The sequence below is a fragment of the Akebia trifoliata genome, chromosome 13 (assembly GCF_017979445.1).
Source record: "Akebia trifoliata isolate Shusen 1 chromosome 13, ASM1797944v1, whole genome shotgun sequence".
NCBI lineage: Eukaryota > Viridiplantae > Streptophyta > Magnoliopsida > Ranunculales > Lardizabalaceae > Akebia > Akebia trifoliata.
Genome location: NC_141387.1, coordinates 5,821,470 through 5,838,689, shown reverse-complemented (window position 1 = coordinate 5,838,689; position 17,220 = coordinate 5,821,470). Strand labels below are relative to the sequence as shown.

At 35.8% G+C, this 17,220-nt stretch overlaps 2 protein-coding genes across 4 annotated transcripts; both read left to right on the top strand.

Moving 5' to 3' along the window:
* The first annotated feature begins 3,996 nt into the window (after positions 1–3,996).
* Positions 3,997–5,732, top strand: EPF1 (epidermal patterning factor 1). The gene is made up of 2 exons (XM_086421613.1): positions 3,997–4,194; positions 5,253–5,732. The coding sequence occupies exons 1-2, from the start codon at positions 4,098–4,100 to the stop codon at positions 5,528–5,530; spliced, it is 375 nt and encodes a 124-aa protein (XP_086277739.1). The 5' UTR covers positions 3,997–4,097; the 3' UTR covers positions 5,531–5,732.
* A 1,965-nt stretch (positions 5,733–7,697) lies between these two features.
* On the top strand, positions 7,698–16,797 carry LOC147387537 (uncharacterized). Of its 3 annotated transcripts, none has more exons than XM_086421680.1 (10): positions 7,698–8,016; positions 9,070–9,319; positions 11,712–11,824; positions 12,194–12,262; positions 13,603–13,693; positions 14,669–14,723; positions 15,269–15,375; positions 16,151–16,198; positions 16,308–16,402; positions 16,508–16,797. In XM_086421680.1, the coding sequence occupies exons 3-10, from the start codon at positions 11,720–11,722 to the stop codon at positions 16,607–16,609; spliced, it is 672 nt and encodes a 223-aa protein (XP_086277806.1). In that variant the 5' UTR covers positions 7,698–8,016; positions 9,070–9,319; positions 11,712–11,719; the 3' UTR covers positions 16,610–16,797. The 3 variants fall into 3 exon arrangements, with proteins under 3 accessions (XP_086277806.1, XP_086277807.1, XP_086277805.1); XM_086421679.1 differs by having other exon boundaries at positions 7,702–8,016; positions 13,603–13,718; positions 15,255–15,375; XM_086421681.1 differs by lacking the exon at positions 14,669–14,723 and having other exon boundaries at positions 7,699–8,016; positions 13,603–13,718.
* Positions 16,798–17,220: the final 423 nt, after the last annotated feature.

The following is a 17,220-nucleotide window of genomic DNA, read 5'->3' as shown; positions in this document are numbered from 1 at the left end:
TTGACTCATCCGAGTCGAGTCGAGTATGTCATCAACCAGTTTTGCAAAATGGTTGAGAGGAACTTGATTCAAGATCATAAATATTAACTATGGCTCTCTCTCTCTCTCTCTCTCTCTCTCTCTCTCTCTCTCTCAAAAGTCAAAGACAATGTTCCACACTTTTGCATCCACGACCTCTGCATCTTCCCTAAGCCACGGCTTCAACTATAGCCTAAAAACACAGCTGAATCCTCAAATTTCTATCATCAAAAGTCCAATCTCACTTCGTATTTCACCCAAACAAAATCAAACCAAACTACAAGAAAAAGAAGAAGAGCACAGAATCATTAATAGACGAAACGCCCTCTTCATCTTGGGCTTAGGAAGAGTTCTACACAGCACAGCTACCACTCTTACAAGCCAATTAGTCCCAAAACCCTTGATCGAGTTCGGATCTCAACCCCAAATCCTTGAGAAGACCATACGAGCCTTGGTCCCAAGACCCAAAGTGGCTCGAACCAATTCTAAGAAACGCGAAGTGGTTGAGGTTCTAGTCGTGGATGGCATCGAGATTCTCCACAATGGTCCAGTTAGGTTCGATGTGTACGTCTCGAAAGCACACACTGATGTGGAGGGCCCTGATTTGGGAGAGTTTGTAGGAAGTTTGGTGAACATGCCGTTCACACGTGTGGGAATAAGGGGGTGGAGTTGCAGAGTAAGGGAAGCTTGGAGTTGGGTATCAGTGGCTTGATTAAGGATATTGAAGCTGAAGAGTGTGAGAATTTGGCTGTTAGTTTGATCTCTAGACTTGATCCTGTTATGATTGGTGGACTTAGCATCCACGCCTTGTAAGATTAGATACAGATTTAGTCCCTACAAGGGTTTGGTGCCCTAAATTAATAATGTCTAAATCCCTTTTAAGCTATTGTACCAAGTATTTCCCATCAATGGTTTTTTTTTTTTCCTTTATGTATTTTACTCTTTTATTATGTGATTAATAGTTAGAGGATAGTGGGTTTTTGTTCCCACACTGATGATTTAAGATTTTTTCATATTGACCCACTTCTAAGTACCTTTTGAAATGAGACATTCATATAATATGAAGTTCCTTGGTCTTCTCCTACATTTTGGAGCTTACAATTTCATGTTTTATTTCGAGGTTCTTTTCGCCATCGGTCACCAACAGTATTTAGTCTTACTAGGTGAAAATTGAAAATTTCTACATGAAAATTTGATAGGCCAAGACCCATGAATTTTAGAAATCAAAATTCAACGGCCTAGAGCAGTCATAACTTGTGATGTTCCCTAGATTCATCGGGTTAGAGCCGTTGGATTTCTCCCATCCTCTATTAATTTGACGATTTCAACTCATTGAATGAAAAAATTGACACCATGATCCATCAAATTTCACGAGATTCAACGGCTTTGGACTGTTGAATGAGTTTTTTTCACGTTGTGAAAGAATTCCATATGCCCCATTCTACTCGGGTTAGAGCGTAGTATAGTGATGCTTTCGATTCCATTGCTTCACTCGCCTACCAATACGACGCTTGAATTACTCTCCCACAACTTCATTTTCACGGTTTAGATCTCTCCCATGTCACTCATCTCAACCAATCTTTCAATAAATTGACAAGAAGTTGAAAAATCTAGCATGTTCTTATAAATCACTATTTTAAGTATATATTATAAAATTAGTGTATTGATACAAACTTCCAACATCTCGAGATCTTTGAGATCATTACAATGCGTTCATATTGGTTTCCTTTTTGTAGTAAACATTTTGTGCCTTTAGTAAACGAAAATAAAAATTTTGCACCCTTCACTCCACATCGTACGCTCACCTTTGCACTATTGTAGAACTCTATCATCTTACTAAGTTGATTAAAGTCTATGAGTGTTGATCATGACTTGGGTTCAAAATCCATCTTCAACTTTATTATTGGTCTTTTTTTTTTTGGTTGAAACATGGTATCCCATTGGTAGAGGACTAGGACCCAGTCTATTGGACGGGCTCAACCCAAGTTTCTCAATCATACTCGATAGGACTAATCCATGACTACATGCACTGATCCACACAACACATGTTGTAATTTAATTAAGAAATGGTCCTTAGTTTTGGATTCACAATCTAGAGGAGCAAACTCTAGTTGTTGGTCTTACCACTGAGGCACAACCCTAGTTACTGGTCATTAATATCGTTTCTTAGTAAAAAAAAAAAAAATTATTTTTCAAAATATTATTTGGTTGACATTAACCCATGTTCTTCAACAATTGTATCTCTCTAACACAATCGAATAAAACACAAGGATTTATGTGGTTCGACAATGTGTCTATTTTCATGAAATAGAACAAGAACAATCACTATTTTCTCATAAGTTTTATAGTCCTAGAGATTTCTATTTATATAATCGAGAGTTACCAAAACATGTAAAACTCCTAAAACAGAAATCCTCAAAAATAGAAAATCCCTTAAGAAAATATTACACGATTACCCTTTTCATACTCTTTAAAAAATTTGTGTTAGGGGCTCCACCCCTGACCCTCGAGAAGTGACGCTGCCCTTTCACCCGCAACTTTGCTTAGCGCAATAGAAAACAAGATATTTACACAACACGAGGTGTAACAAAGTAATCAAGCTGGCCTTTGGATCTTGGATCAAGTATTGAAATTAGGATAGCTCTGGAAAACATTTTCCTAAGGCTAATGGGAATAAAGGACTTCTCCGTACACATGTACTTAAAGCGTGAACCAGTTACGATCAATTTTTCTAGAAAAAATTCTTTTAAGTATCTAACTCTTGTGTCCAATGTGTTGAAATGGCCTAGATGCAAAGATACTAATTGGGAAACTTACATTGATTCCCAAGAAACCTTTATTGCTCTACCCATCCCAGTATTTGTCATTGGTACTTAGAAAAGTCCACCTTTTTAATGTATGATGATCATAATATACCTGAAATTTAGTGCAAGGTGGGTTGATCAGCTTGGGTTTGTCCTAATTAGGTTGTTTTGGATGGATTGGGCTCCTTGAACAAGTTAATATTGTTTTGTTTAACAAATAAATTTTATATCTTCAACAAGAAATACGATTAATATAAATAAAAATTTTATATCTAAAATAAGAATAATTATAAAATATTTTTAACATAAATAAAAATATATATATATTATTATGTAACCTGAAATTTAGGTTGCCCGAATCCTCAATCCATATTCTACCCGAATTAAATTCAGGCTAAGTTATTGCAACCTAGGCTTCAACTCATGTTCTACACAACTCGATCTAAGCTCGCCTATCAATCGTGTTGAGCCCAGGTTGAGCTCGGGCCAGCCAGCCCTCCCTAGCAATCCTACAACTCAAAATTGCATTTTTCCTAAATCATCATTTTCGATAAGAACATTTAAACCTTGAGAAAAAGTTTAATAACGAATTGAATATTGAATTGGAAAATGCTTGAATGACACAAACGGAGACACAAAAGTGACACAAATGATTCGGTGGTGCGTACATAACCATAGATGCTTCTTACTTGTATCTCGCGGAAAGCATCTACGGTTATGTGCGCACCCCCACATCATTGTGTCACCCCAGCACGACTTGAATACAGAGAGAGAGAGAGAGAGAGAGAGCATTAATGGAGATACAAGAGCATTAACGGATGTCACATTAAATTCTCATAAGGTAATTTATGATCACCAGGCAGCTTTCGAGATACCTTTTAAAGCACCTAAAGTTCTTTATTTCAGCAACAAATTAAACCCGAACACAGTCAAGAGATTCACGTAAAAAAAGCTCTCAAATTCCTCAATCTCCCTTCCATAGAGTCACCAAAAGCGTGCACTTCCGTGAAGGGAAGCAAAACCAAGCACCATTCCTCACTCATCCCACGCCTAACCCTGTGAACCTTCCTCTCTTCTTCCTTCTCTTTCATGTGATCTCTAGTCTACCACCTCTCATCACCATACCCCACCTGTGATTCACTTCAATACCTTCTTCTTAGTATCTCCCCTTTTCTATATATTACATCTCCACACTTATCTTTCTCCTCACCACACTCACAAACATTTTTGACTTGCTAGTTTTTTTTTAACTTGGAGATCACAGGGATCGAACTGATGATGAGATTTTCTATTTGTTGTTCTGTGCTTCTTGCTTTTCTCCTTGTTGCACCGGCTGTTATGTCTGCCCGGCACATTGGTCGGCATCGCTCACGTATGTCCCCCTCCTCCTTCTACCCTATTTATATATATATATACATTCATGGTAATATACAATTATATATACAAACATGAGTTGCAAAACCCGATTATTGTGTATTTTACTTTATTTTGCTAAGAAAGCGAGTTAGCGGTTAGGAATTAGTAGGTGTAAACGGGTCTTGAGCCTAGGTTGAGGTATCAACACTTACAGGCTTTAACCAACATATTAAGTTGGCCCCTTGTAATACATGAAGAGATATGATTATATACATTAATTAAGAATTGGTGTTATAGATGTCTTGAATCTAGTTGGTGATTAATTACATGAAAATTCCGTAAATTTGAAAGAAATCAGGGGTAATTTTGGTATTTAGGATTTTGGGTATATGTATTTGTAATGTAAATCATTTTAATATAAGGTGGGACATCATAAGCTAGTTCGGATTTGGCAATTATTTGGTAGGGATCAATTTGGTTAAATTTCGGATAAATCCAATAAAGTTTCGAAGAAATTAGAAAATATTTGAGGATTATACAAATGATGTTATTTGGTTTCTTCCCAACAACCCATTAACTTCAACCTCCCTAAGAACCCTCATTTTCTTGAGATTTAAAAGTTGAAGAAGATAGAATCTTGAAGGTGTGGGTGTGGGGGAATTAATCAGCATATCGCCAATTTAATTCATTGATTCATCAATATAATCGGTTGGTAAATTCTTCGAAGACCCACAATGTTCCTCGAAGCAAGACCCACTTATAATAAATGTTGTGACGGTCAGCTTAATTAGTATGGGTGGTTTTACAAGTTCTTCGTCTAGTCATTTTTAATTTGGGCAGAACTCAGTTTGAGCCTTGATCCAATTGTGTAATAAACTGCAACCTTAGCAAACATGATTAAACATGCATGTCTACAAATCTATCAACTATTTAAAGCTAGCAACTATCCATCTATATATACTTTCATATATATAGACTTACATACATAAATAGACACAAATAAATCTCAATTTCTTGTTTTGTTAGGCATAAATATTCCCCATCTTAAGGATTCCTTTTTTCATGTTTAAACAGATCACAGTCATCATCAACCAAGTAAGTGGCCTAGAACGAAAGACGGGATGATGGTGAAACCAGACTTTTATGGGGAAAGGAAGCCAATCAAACTGAGGCGGGCAGATACGCTCCAAATTGCAGGTTCAAGCTTGCCTGATTGCTCGCACGCTTGTGGGTCATGCAATCCTTGCAGACTAGTGATGGTGAGCTTTGTATGTTCATCCTTGGAGGAGGCAGAAACGTGTCCCATGGCATATAAGTGCATGTGTAACAGAAAATCTTATCCAGTTCCATGATCATAACTCAACACCTTTTTTCCCCCCTATGTATCATACTAGTCTCTTTTTCCCTTTGTGAGGGCTCCTTGTAATCCTATATCTTATTCAATTGGAGAGTTGGTATTAAGTACTTTAATTCTTTATGTCATGCGGGTATGGGTATGTGTATGTGTATGTCTGAGACAGTTAATTAATTTGTAACTTGTACTTGTCTTGTGAGGCTCATTAGTTTAAATGAACAATCAAGATTTTAATTTTTCTTAATGGTGTCATGAATGTTAGCATGGACTGGAAACTCATATGGGGATAGTGAGGTATACCTTAGTAACCAAAAAGCTTCTATGGGTTGTCTCTCACGTTTCGAAAACCCCAATTCGTTTATTCGGGAGTTGATCCTTCTCTGAACCTCATTTAAAAAATATTGGAATGTTATTCTTAGAATGAAGTTGATATAGTTCTTAGTTTACTTAATAATGAAGATGACGTTATTGGTGTCTAATTCAGAGGATGGGCATGTCTCTCTTGAAAGAATTCAATATAATAGTATTTTATTGCTTAATTTCAATGAATTCCCCTATTACAATTATATGGTCGTGCTCTACTACCAAAACATCAACTACTTCCTAAATAAGCTCAATCAAAAATAAGAATAAAATATTCTCCAAGATCTCCTAAACAAAGCAACTACAAATTTCAATCTGCTCTAAGTGTTAGTGCTGCCACATCATGTCATGATCTTAAGAATGTATCAGAAGTATACCTTAGATACACATGCCATAGTGAGCAAAAGCACTTTAAAACCTTGGTATGATTGATGGTTTGGGAGGTGATCCTTCTCCAGAACTCATTTTGTTTTAGATTCGCATTCACAAAATCGAAAACCACATTCCAAATTGAAGAATCTTCTCCGATCAAATTTGTATTTTTAAGATATCACATAAGTTAAACTTACAAATTTGATCATGGAAGATTCTTCAAATTTGTATTTTTAAGATATTACATTGAAGAAAACCACATTCCAAATTGAAGAATCTTCCACATTTCAAACTTATTTTTCTTTACAAGTTATTTTTCCACTGTCGCATTAAATGTATGAAATAGCTTACCTGATTTATTTGTCTTATTGCGAGGAAGCTCTGAGAGCATTATGGCATGTTGCTTTTCCAAACATTCATCTCCAAGGCCTAATCTCTGAGCAATGGAAAGATGTGGGATGACAAGGTCCTAATCCCTGATCTGACTTTAGGTTTGATTCCGACATTCTAAATACTAGTTATGGTTTGATATATGAGCTACTAGTCGAGTTGGTTACTTATCAGAGTAGAAGAACAGACAAGAATGAACTCAATTGATTGGATTTGGAGAGTATCTCAAGAATTTAAGAGTGATTGACTGTGTCAATCACGTTATTTCCTAAATGGATCACTTCCTATCTTACGAGACCCTTCCTTTAACTAACTTGATGATTCAAAGATGATCATCTGAAATCCCCTTAATAAGAAAATGAGTGACGTGTCTCTAAGGGTAATTATAGAAAGGGACTAGCCTATAAATAGACAAGGAGGCCGTAAAAGAAGGGACTTAGGAGATGATGGCTTAATTGTTTTAACCATTACTTCTTGCAACTTTTTTTTTTCAACTTGAGCATCGGAGAGTGTTTCACAAATACCACACCGATGTCCTAGTTCTACAGAGGAAGACAAATTCACCATCAAAACTACTCTTAAAGTGTTTGATGTAAATTTCAAGAAAAGACCTCTATATCAACCATTTTGAAAATTAAAAGGCAAATGATTTTTTGACACCCCTCTTAGTCACACACCCCCATCACAAAATCGTATAGCATTTGCCTTGGGATATGCATAATCATAAAATCTTTTTCTTGTGTATCCCAAGGCAAATGATTTATGATTCTATGACGGGGGCGTCATATTATCATGACTCAAATTAAAATTAATAGTGCGCTAAAATAGGAATTTCACAATTATTTTTATTTTTATTTTATTTTATACTTTTATAGGAATTTCTCCTAAATCCTTTATTTTTAAGGTAAATAAATTGGTGTCTAGGGAGATTTTGTAAGAAAAAAAAAAAGTAGGGTGTATTTGAAAGGAAACCCTATAAATGGGTTGGTATTTGTATTAAGTAAGGAATTGCCTCTATTTTTAAAAGTCTCGCTCGCGCACGTTTTCAGCCACACTCCATGCTGGCACTCTGTGGTAGATTCGCGCCCCCAAGGGGATAGGAATGGTTTTAGCATTAACAGGGGAAGCTTTTGGCTCTTGTCTTGCGTTGGAGAGTCTAACTTTCTCCTCTTTTCTAACACATCCGATAAAACTGGGATTCCATCTCTCTCTCTCTCTACCCCACCCTTCCCGCCATTGTTGGGGAGAGCTCTGGTGCTCCTCCTCTTCTTCCAGGTCCGGCCCCACCACCTTCACCTCCACGTCACGCGCCAAGCTGGCTTTCTCCAAATCTTATATTGGATTCGATTTCAATCTCTGGTATTCGGTCTTCAGCTCCACCAACATCATGATTTCTTACCTTCTTGTATTTAATTTTTTTAAAAAAATATGATTTGTCTCTCTATCTCTGTGTGTTTTGTTTGTCCCTTTTGTCTTGCACTATTTACCTTTGATTGCGCCCTAATATTTGCTTATTTATTTATTTAAAAAAATTTACTTTTCTCTGCTTTTTAGCCCCTTTTTGTCGGGAATTTTAGGTACTATAGATTGATATCTACCCATCAATTTCCTTATTATTTTTCATTTATATATGTGTGTGGAGAGAATTGGAATGATGAGAGGTTGAATTAGGAGCAGCAGTGCACTAGTTGCCATAATCATTTGTTCCATTTCACATTTTTTTTTTTTTAATTTTGAATCTTGTTATCTGAATTAAAGATCAAAAGTTGCAGAAGCATTCCCTTCTTGTTCTTCTCTAAACACAGCGGCCAATTTTGTCTTCTTTTTTTTTTTTTTTTTTCGACCACCCAATTCCGGCGTGAAATGTACTAGTTTACATTCACCACACCCAGTCTTGTGCTTTGTTCAATTTTTGTGTTGGTTGGAGAAACTCATTAAATTTTTAAGAATTTGGACAAGTTGGTCTTCAAACATTCCCTTCTTGTTCTTCTCTAAACACAGCAAAATCACCCAAATTCGTCTGTTTTTTTTTAGACCACCTAATTCGGGTGCAAAATGTACTACTTTACATTCACCACATCCATTCTTGTGTGCGTGTGTTTTAATTTTTTATGTTGGTTGGAGAAACTCATCAAATTTGGACAAGTTGGTTTGGTTTTCAAATAAGACCCCCCCGGTGTTAAATTGTGAACTGGAGTGTTACCCAATTTATGAATTTGTGATCACTTTTGATAATTACTATTACTAACTCTGTTTCTATAAACAGTTGGGCGTGTTTTTATTTTTTTGTATTTTCTCTTTCTTGTTTTTATGGTTCTGCTGTTTGGGGGCTATCTCAGCCTCCTCTTATCCTTTTTCTTTCATTAATAAAATTTATATTTATCAAAAAAAAAACACTGTTTCTATAAACAGGTTGATGAGGATGATGGTTATTTGGAAGTGAAAGGTTACTCGTGAAGATGTTGCCTTGAGTTACTGGAAGCGCTCCATGTTTCGGGCAGGAGCATCATCAAAAACTATAAGCTGAATTATTTTATGACCAGAAGTGAGGGTAGGATTCCATAGCAGGAGCAATATGTTGGGTAGAAGATTCTTGCTACTAGGGATCTGGCATTGGCATATAATCTTACTCACGTAGTATCATAGCCGGCTCAATGTTTTAGTGAGTCACCTTTCCTCAATTCTTTTATTTTTTTTATTTTTTTATTATTAAGTATAAATTTATTAGAATAGGAAAAGGAGGTCAAGGACACCTACCTATTTAAGCCGAACATATAAGGACCCACTTAAATACAAAATCCTCAAAAAATACACCTTTGAATTTATCAATTAACTTGCACCAAAAAAACAAGAACCAAATTGGTAGGTGGCCTCGAATTACCTTTTGGTTATCTCAACTTCTAGAATGTCCTGCCCTTCGTACTTGATTTATTTGCTGCACGCATCTTGGGGTTTATCATTCACATATGAAATTCATTTTCCTTTTGTGTGTATTACTATTACTATATACATGTTGCTTGTTCAGAAAAATAAAATTATATGGGCATCAATCAAAATTTATTGAAACTGATTTAAATTGTGTTTGTATGACTTGTAACTGGAAAAGATAAGAAATTGTGGCATTTTTTAATTTTTATTGATAGGTATAAGGATGTTATTAAAGAAGTAATGAAAGGAGGTTGAGAGACCTACCTACAACAACAAGCCAAATCGAAAACAAGAACAAAAACCAAAAAAGTACACATCAATCCCACACAAATGCCCACTCTAAGATCCCTCAAAGAAAATAAGGTCTCAACTAAACATGAAATTGTCAAAGGACATACCTTTAAATTCCTTAAATGCTTTACATTCGAAGAAAAGCTTGAGATGGTAATTGTGGAGGCTTTTTGGGTCCTCCACTCCTTGAGATTCATGTTCTAGAAGAATGATGCTTTGAACATAATCTGAGGACTGAAGGAGCTTCTATCTTCAAATGATTGATGTTGGTGGTGTTGCAACTTCAACTTTGCTCTCTGGTTGACAAGAGGGAGAAAAAGAGAGAAATAGAGAAGGAGAGAAGGATCGAGGGGCACCGGTGTGGATCCTGCTAACGAGACTGCGACGTCAGGATAATATTCTTGACAGGAAAACATGGTAAAGGATGTGAGATTTGCAGGAGAATAGATGTCGAAGATGATGAACATCGGACTAAGAATAATCATATTGTATGATTTCAGGTTCAAAACCCCCTCTCAGTCTTCGAAAGAGACTTTTATATACTCACTCAGAGGCATGTGTTACCACATGACTGATCCAGTAAAAGGAAGTGGTTTGCTGAGTTGGATGGATAACTTAGATCCATTCTCCCAACTCTTGTGAAGTATGCCAATGCCTCATCAATGTTGCACTTGAGTTGGATTAAGAGTGTTTCAAATACATTTAATGGAGGGTTGGTAAGATTCACTGTTTTGGGGGGAATAGTTTTTGTCAAGGAATGTCCTTTCTATCCCTCCTTTGAGAAGCAAAGGAGGATATCACATTAATGTGAAGATCTGCTCGAGAGAAAAGAGCTTTTATCTCCTTAAATACCCTTTCTTGTTATGTTTGACCAGTTTAGGCCGAGCTTATAGGATTTTTAAGCTCATAGAGTCCTTACTACCGTCCGAGCTTATTTCAATGTTTTTAGTGGATCCGAGCACTCTTGACTAAATGGTTAGAGACTGAGTGTCCTGATCCAGCTAGAAATGAGATCAGGATAATACTACCTCTAAGCTCACCTATGGGGTACACTTATTCATCCTCGGAGAAAAGGTGGCTCGTGGCCTCTGATTTGTGGGATGCCTACGACTAACTCATCTGGGATCGGTGTCTTCCTCTCTTGATTCATATTCTTGGGCTTGGTTTTATCACATGTCTTGCCAGATCTAGGGGCATGTTGTTATTCCAGGTATGGACAAAAGTGGTATCCATAATAATGTTAACGTCCTAAATAGCTTTCTCATTTCTTAAAACACGTGGGAGTTCCTCTCCCTCTCGATGGGCCTATAAATAGCAGAGGGGCATAGACTCCGCAAAATCCTTTTCCTTGACGAGAGAGGCGGATATACCAGCTTTGGAAAGGGATGAAATTGAGAAGGGAAAACACCTATTATTTTTGAAATGAGATATGAAGGGGTACTGGAAATTCCAGGAGAAATTTCAATGGGAGAATAGTTGAATAACACTTTCACTACTCAAATTAATCATAATCAGTAGTCCACAGAGGGGATAACTCTAACCATTTCCTTAACAGCCACATCGACATGCATGGCGATATCTGAAAAGTGTAGTCTCTTTCTCACATAGAGTATGATTTGTAAACGTCTCATCTATATTCACCAGCAGGTTGCATGGTTTTGTGGTCATTAATGATAAATTCCCTGGAGGGTTTTTGTCATAAACAAATCGAAGCTGTTGTGCATATGGGAAGCTCCCATTTAATGTCTCTGAATGGACCTGTGGAAAGAAAGTGTATTCATAACACAGAGATGTTCTACCCCATGAAATCACTAATCAATGTTTGGTGGTTGCAGCTAATGCTATGGTTGGGCCAAGATCATGGATAGGAGGACTTCTTTATCGCTCAGGCAATAGACGTAATGGATACAGTGGCAAGAATCTTGACTATTCTTTGAGCCCTCTTCAGGTAAATGTGAAATCTTAATCAAGTGTTTTTTCTTGAAGTTCTACAAAACATTGGTTTTCTTGTATATACTTAAAGTACTCGTAATCTAACTCTATTGATTCTGGGATTTAGCAAGATGGTTAATAGACATGCTAGCCTTTACTTATTTTATAAACCTTAAACTGTATTTTTCTTCATGGTGTCTTTAGAAAGCCCGCAATTACGAATTTATCATATTCAAGAAGATTTAGGGAAGTTCTTCGCACCAGTAAATGTTTTTCGTGTATTTTGGCTAGGAATGACTATCTACATTGTGTGTGGACACAATTATATCTTATATTATCCTCTCCTCTTGCATAGAGTTAATGAATTTGTTTTACTTATTGGCAGGAAAAAAAATTGCAGAGGCTTCAAGAACGACTGCAAATACCTTTTGATGAGACTCGGCCAGATCATCAGGTATTTTCTCTTCCTAGTTTGCTTATCTTTTTCTTTTCTCCTTTTTTTTCCCCAAATATTTTGGGTTCCATAGAAGTGAACTACAAAAACCTTTTAATAATACCATCTGGTCAATTACTTTCTCCCCTTCTTCCCAGATTTTTAATGCTTCTTCAAACTTTGTAAAAGTGAATTATGTTTTCATTTCAGCAATATAAATAAAAATTTGTCACTATTGATGTTTAAATCTATGTTATGTATGGCACCGTAATTTTTGGGTTGTTTTAATTGGTTTTATCATTTCCAGATGTGTAAATGTATATAACCCTTGTCAGCAATGAAATCCTTCCATTGGTTTATAGACTAGTGTTGCAAATTGTACGGTGATCTAATTGGAGCCTTTTACAAATTGTTTGATGCGGGGCTTAAAATCTGACTCTTGTTTCACCTCTCAATAAGTGATAGGACAGGACATTGGGAAAAATGATGTCTTAATACACAAATATACAAAAAATATGCCAACATATTAAATATCTTAAAGTTCAGCCCACCCCATAAAAAGACACATTAAATAGTTGTTAGTACTTAATTAAGCTAAAAATATTTTGTTTGTCCTTATGTTATAAAAGTCATACTAAAAAGACAAGTATTCATTATCTTCGTCGAAGCCTTGTTACAAAGATTTGGGGTCGGCTAACGATAAAAATAAGGTTTGAATTACATAAATGATAGGATACATACGCCAACATTTTGTCTTGGTACCTTGCCTGAACAAGATGGTTTGTCTGAGACAAAACAGGACCCTGGACCATGGTTTGATGGTCTTGATCTCGAGATTTAACTTTCAACTTTGAGAAATTCAGATTTGGATTAGGAATTGACTTTGTAATATACTTATTTTTGTTTTAGCAAGGAAGTTATTTTGTTATCCAACAACCTTCAGGTTTGAATCTTTTGAATGGAAGGAATTACGATATATGAAATTGTTTGTACAAACAATTTTGATATGGTTTGGTAATGTGCAACAAATGCTGTTTACAGTTCTAGTTAGAAGAGTATACAAGTTGCAAGTTCCAAAAGGGTGAGAGGAAGATCCTAAAGAACATGGATCAAGGTACTGAGAGAGGATATGAACTTGAACTAACAAAAGAAATGGATTTAGACAGTTGAATGGAGGAGCCCCAAATTTTTGGGATAAGGCTCTGACGATGACATTATCTACACAATCTTGTATATATCTGTTCTTTTAGAATAAAGCTTTTCCAATCAATGTATCATATTGTTTTTCTTTACAAGCTATTTTTCCTCTGTTGCATTAAATATATGAATAAGCTTATCTGATTGATTTGTCTTATTGCCAGGAAGCTCTGAGAGCATTATGGCATGTTGCTTTTCCAAATATTCATCTCCAAGGCCTGATCTCTGAGCAATGGAAAGATATGGGATGGCAAGGTCCTAATCCCTCAACTGACTTTAGGTTTGATTCCGACATTCTAAATACTAGTTATGGTTTGATATATGAGCTAGCATTTGACTTAAAGTTGATTCATCATTCAAAGTTCAAGCCATCTCAAAGGTTTGGGGTCAGCTGAATGAATCCTGTTCATCCATTCAGGATTCATATGAGGGAGTGGTGGATTTTCATGCTAGATGCAACCCTCCTTTATCTGGGCTCATGACTGGCCATGTATGTGAACAAAAGCGTTAGAACCAATATAACTCACTGGAGAAAAATGTGTCTTGTTTGCAAATTTTGCATGTTATGTGTATAATATGAATTCAGAGTATTTTTGGAAAATATGCTCAACGAGGCGAATTTTAAAATATATGTATATATATTAAACAAACTCCACCTGAGCATTTCTCATGTCATACTTGCTCTTCCAAACCTAACACTAGAAAACGCATGCTAACTACCCTTTAAGTATGTCATATTTTGGTCCTTAATTTTTAGAGCAAAACGAAATTAAACCCAAATATTTTTACTGTTTTGTTTGTGTTAAAGAGAAAACTTTAATCAAGCGTTCTTTTGTTGTATGCCAAAATAATGATTTTGATATTGACTTGTTGTGTACTTGGTGACTAAATCTTCTATTGTTTGAATTTTGGCCCTTGAACCCATTGATGCCATCTGGAGAAGTAGAACTAAATATAGATAACATCATCCCTGGAAGGTTGATGAAGGTTTAGTGAAGAGCTTTGCTATATGTATATGGGAACGAGGGTCAAAGTTTGACATGGGCTTGAACCCAAATAAAGCTATATATATATATATATTTATGTGTGTGTGTGGAACCTATAATCTATCATAAATGCTAACTAATATCTAACAATAAGATAAGAAAAAAAAGTTGGAAGTGTCATCTGACGTTGGTACTTCACCCATTTTGAAGAGTACATGCAACATAAGTGTTTTTCTTTCTGTAGGGGCTGTGGATTTGTTTCGCTTGAGAATCTGCTTTTTTTTGCTAGGACTTATCCGGTATGGTTCCAATTTCATTATTTGTTTTGTTTTGGCAAAGGACCAGGGTTAATCAATATATATATATATATATATGGGAAATGTTCAGCAACAAACATTTTGACAAACATTTTGGCAAAACATTTTTGAAAATATGAGTTACAGGTTTTGGAATGGGCTGATTTTTGGTGAGGATGATCTCTACAGGGAATAGATCATCATCACCAAAAATCAGCCCATTCCAAAACTTCTAACCCATCAAAAATGGTTTACAAAAAATGGACGGTTCACAATTTTTCAACCTGTTAACATGGGGCTAGAAGTTTTGGAATGGGCTGATTTTTGATGAGGATGATCTCCTCACCGTAGAGATCATCCTCACCAAAAATCAGCCCATTCCAAAACCTCTAACCCATGTTTTGAAAAATGTTTTATATATATATATATATATATTTTTTTTTTCTGTTTATTTTCTTGTTCTTTTTAATTTATCTGATATATAAGTATGTTCACAATGATTTGTTACTGATTTTATTCAAATTCAAAATGAAGGCTTCTTTTCATAGGTTACTCTTCAAGCAAGATGGGAAGCGAGCCACTTGGGAATACCCATTTGCTGTTGCAGGCATTAATGTGTCGTTTATGTTGATTCAGATGTTGGATCTTTATTCAGGTCAGTGAAACAATCAAGTATACATATCATATTAATGCACAGTATGCTTATTTAAGAGAGATTCTATTGCCACACCAACTTTTGCTAATGCCACCCCAATTCATATGTAAATCACCAAAGAATTAGCACACATTTGGGGTGGCATTAGCAAAAGTTAGTGTGGCAATAGAAGCTCTCTTATTTAATTAATCTTAAGCTTCAAACACCTTTAAAACATTGATTAGAAGATGATCTTAAGGCATTGAATAGTAGGTCCAAAGGAATGGCTCTTAGCATTTAGTTTCTCATAAAATCAACAATCTATTGTCTATTACATGTCTAGTACTCCAAATGGGTCTGATCTACAGACCAACTTGCAAATGTTGTTGTCTCTTCTTATTATGTTGGCAATCCAATGAAAGATTTGGTATTTTAAAATCTTTCAATCATCTCATGTAAACATGTGTTATACCTCTGTTTTTTTTGGCGTATTTTTATACGTATAAAATATAGAGTTACTATTGCCACATCAAATTTTACTAACGCCACACCAACTGTGTGCAATTCTTTGGCGATTTACATAGGAATTGGTGTGGCATTAGTAAAAGTTGTGGCAATAACAGCTCTCTAAATTTATAACAAGATTCATGTGGCTGACCCTAAATACTTGGGTGAAGGCTTTGTTGATTGGTTTCCTTCTTTAATTATCTACTACTTTCATTTTCCAAGAATTGGACATCTCTTTCATTAATGTTTATGGAACTTTCCTGATTTATATTTTTCTACTTTGTTGCAGCAAAACCAAAATGTCTCCCGGGACTGAACTTCATAAAAATCTTGTCAGGTAAAAAATACCAAATCTCATCATACAATAGATTTAGTTTTTACAATTTGTTTTCAATCATTCATTGTGTCAAATTACCATCATCAATAGTACATCTACTCAATTGCAGAAGATGAAGAAGCTTTTGATGTATTGTATTGCATAGCATTTGAAATGATGGATGCTCAATGGCTTGCTATGTGTGCTTCCTACATGGAGTTTAATGTACTCTCTCTCTCTCTCACTCACACTCACACGTTCACGCACACATGCACATGACTTCAGTGTCGTAATATTCTCCCTTGTATTGTTCATTGTTTCTTCTTTCAGGAGGTATTACGAGTGACACGAACACAATTGGAAAGAGAACTTTCATTGGAGGATGTTCATCGAATTCAAGACTTACCGGCTTACAACCTCTTGTACCAATAGTTTTACTTTAATCTTAACCTGTGAAAGTCCTTAAATTCTTATTTGAGTCCCATGTTCCATTTTTGCGATGAATGTGAAATAGTTATAATGCCGATGCTATCTTGAGGAGAAATCTTAGGAAACGACGTCTGAAGTTTGTTATAAGGAAGAACTTTTAGTTGCAATTTAGTAACTAAAAATGATTCTAACAAAATCTCTTCTAACTTGAATGTCGAACTATGGCCACAAATTTCCTAGGGATCATTATAGAAGATCTTTCCATCATAACCATTTACTACACAACTTGCTTTGTTGGCCGCCCGAAGGGATTTATCCCATATTGGTGTGGTTGGTGGGGTATTGCATGTACCTGATATATTTGGGTGAGAAATGATGCTCTAAGAAGCAAGTTGCCTTGCCCTTGCTAGTCGGGCCTAAGGGTCCAAACACCTATATAAAAAAATAATGTGCTACCCCACTCCAATTGAATTGGAGTCTTGCTACTGATGCCCATCATATACGCTCATCATGCCCACTTGTTCTACTTCTTCATATTCATCTCCTTTTGAGTTTTATGAGAGGTTGAGTCAATGGAGATAAAATTTTAATTTTTTTTTTTCTTTCAAGTTAGT

Bases quoted from the DNA above. Each gene is read 5' to 3' on its own strand.
- EPF1 (XM_086421613.1), top strand. From the start codon at position 4,098: ATGATGAGATTTTCTATTTGTTGTTCTGTGCTTCTTGCTTTTCTCCTT. The intron at 4,195-5,252 runs GTATGTCCCCCT...ATGTTTAAACAG, and splicing joins CATTGGTCGGCATCGCTCAC to ATCACAGTCATCATCAACCA.
- LOC147387537 (XM_086421679.1), top strand. From the start codon at position 11,720: ATGGTTGGGCCAAGATCATGGATAGGAGGACTTCTTTATCGCTCAGGC. The intron at 11,825-12,193 runs GTAAATGTGAAA...ACTTATTGGCAG, and splicing joins ATTCTTTGAGCCCTCTTCAG to GAAAAAAAATTGCAGAGGCT. The intron at 16,199-16,307 runs GTAAAAAATACC...ACTCAATTGCAG, and splicing joins CTTCATAAAAATCTTGTCAG to AAGATGAAGAAGCTTTTGAT.